General features: G+C 67.1%; 1 protein-coding gene across 1 annotated transcript in view; it reads left to right on the top strand.

Moving 5' to 3' along the window:
- Positions 1-7: 7 nt before the first annotated feature.
- TLCD2 (TLC domain containing 2) overlaps positions 8-298 on the top strand; it is a gene marked incomplete at its 5' end in the record, with an annotated part of 3,236 nt that continues 2,945 nt past the window's right edge. Inside the window, one exon of the mRNA XM_009572215.1 lies at positions 8-92. Within this exon, the coding sequence (XP_009570510.1) occupies positions 8-92 (85 nt within the window). The remainder of the gene's footprint in view (positions 93-298) is intronic.

Below are 298 nucleotides of genomic sequence, written 5' to 3'. Positions count from 1 at the left end.
TCCCTGCAGGTTCTGCCTCCACCCTGAGCTGTCTGAGGACCTGGTGGGCACGCACCCGCCTGGGGCACACAGCCTGGTCGCTGTGTCTGTAGGTGAGGTGGGGGGAGTGGGCTGCCCCCTGTTCTGCCCCGTGGGGGGTCTCCAGGGGCTCCTCGGTGCCTGACACCAGCCCCTCGAGCCACGTCGTGGGCAGCGATGTCTCAGGCACCCCAGACAATCGCCCTATTCTTGGCAAAGGACAGTGGCTCCTTTCTGTCCCACGGCACCCGCAGCGAGGAGGTACTGGGCACCAGGCTGC

Source organism: Fulmarus glacialis, unplaced genomic scaffold (genome assembly GCF_000690835.1).
Source record: "Fulmarus glacialis isolate BGI_N327 unplaced genomic scaffold, ASM69083v1 scaffold34972, whole genome shotgun sequence".
In the NCBI taxonomy this organism is placed as follows: Eukaryota; Metazoa; Chordata; class Aves; order Procellariiformes; family Procellariidae; genus Fulmarus; species Fulmarus glacialis.
The sequence above is the reverse complement of the archived record's forward strand: the minus strand, read 5'-3'. Positions and strand labels throughout refer to the sequence as shown.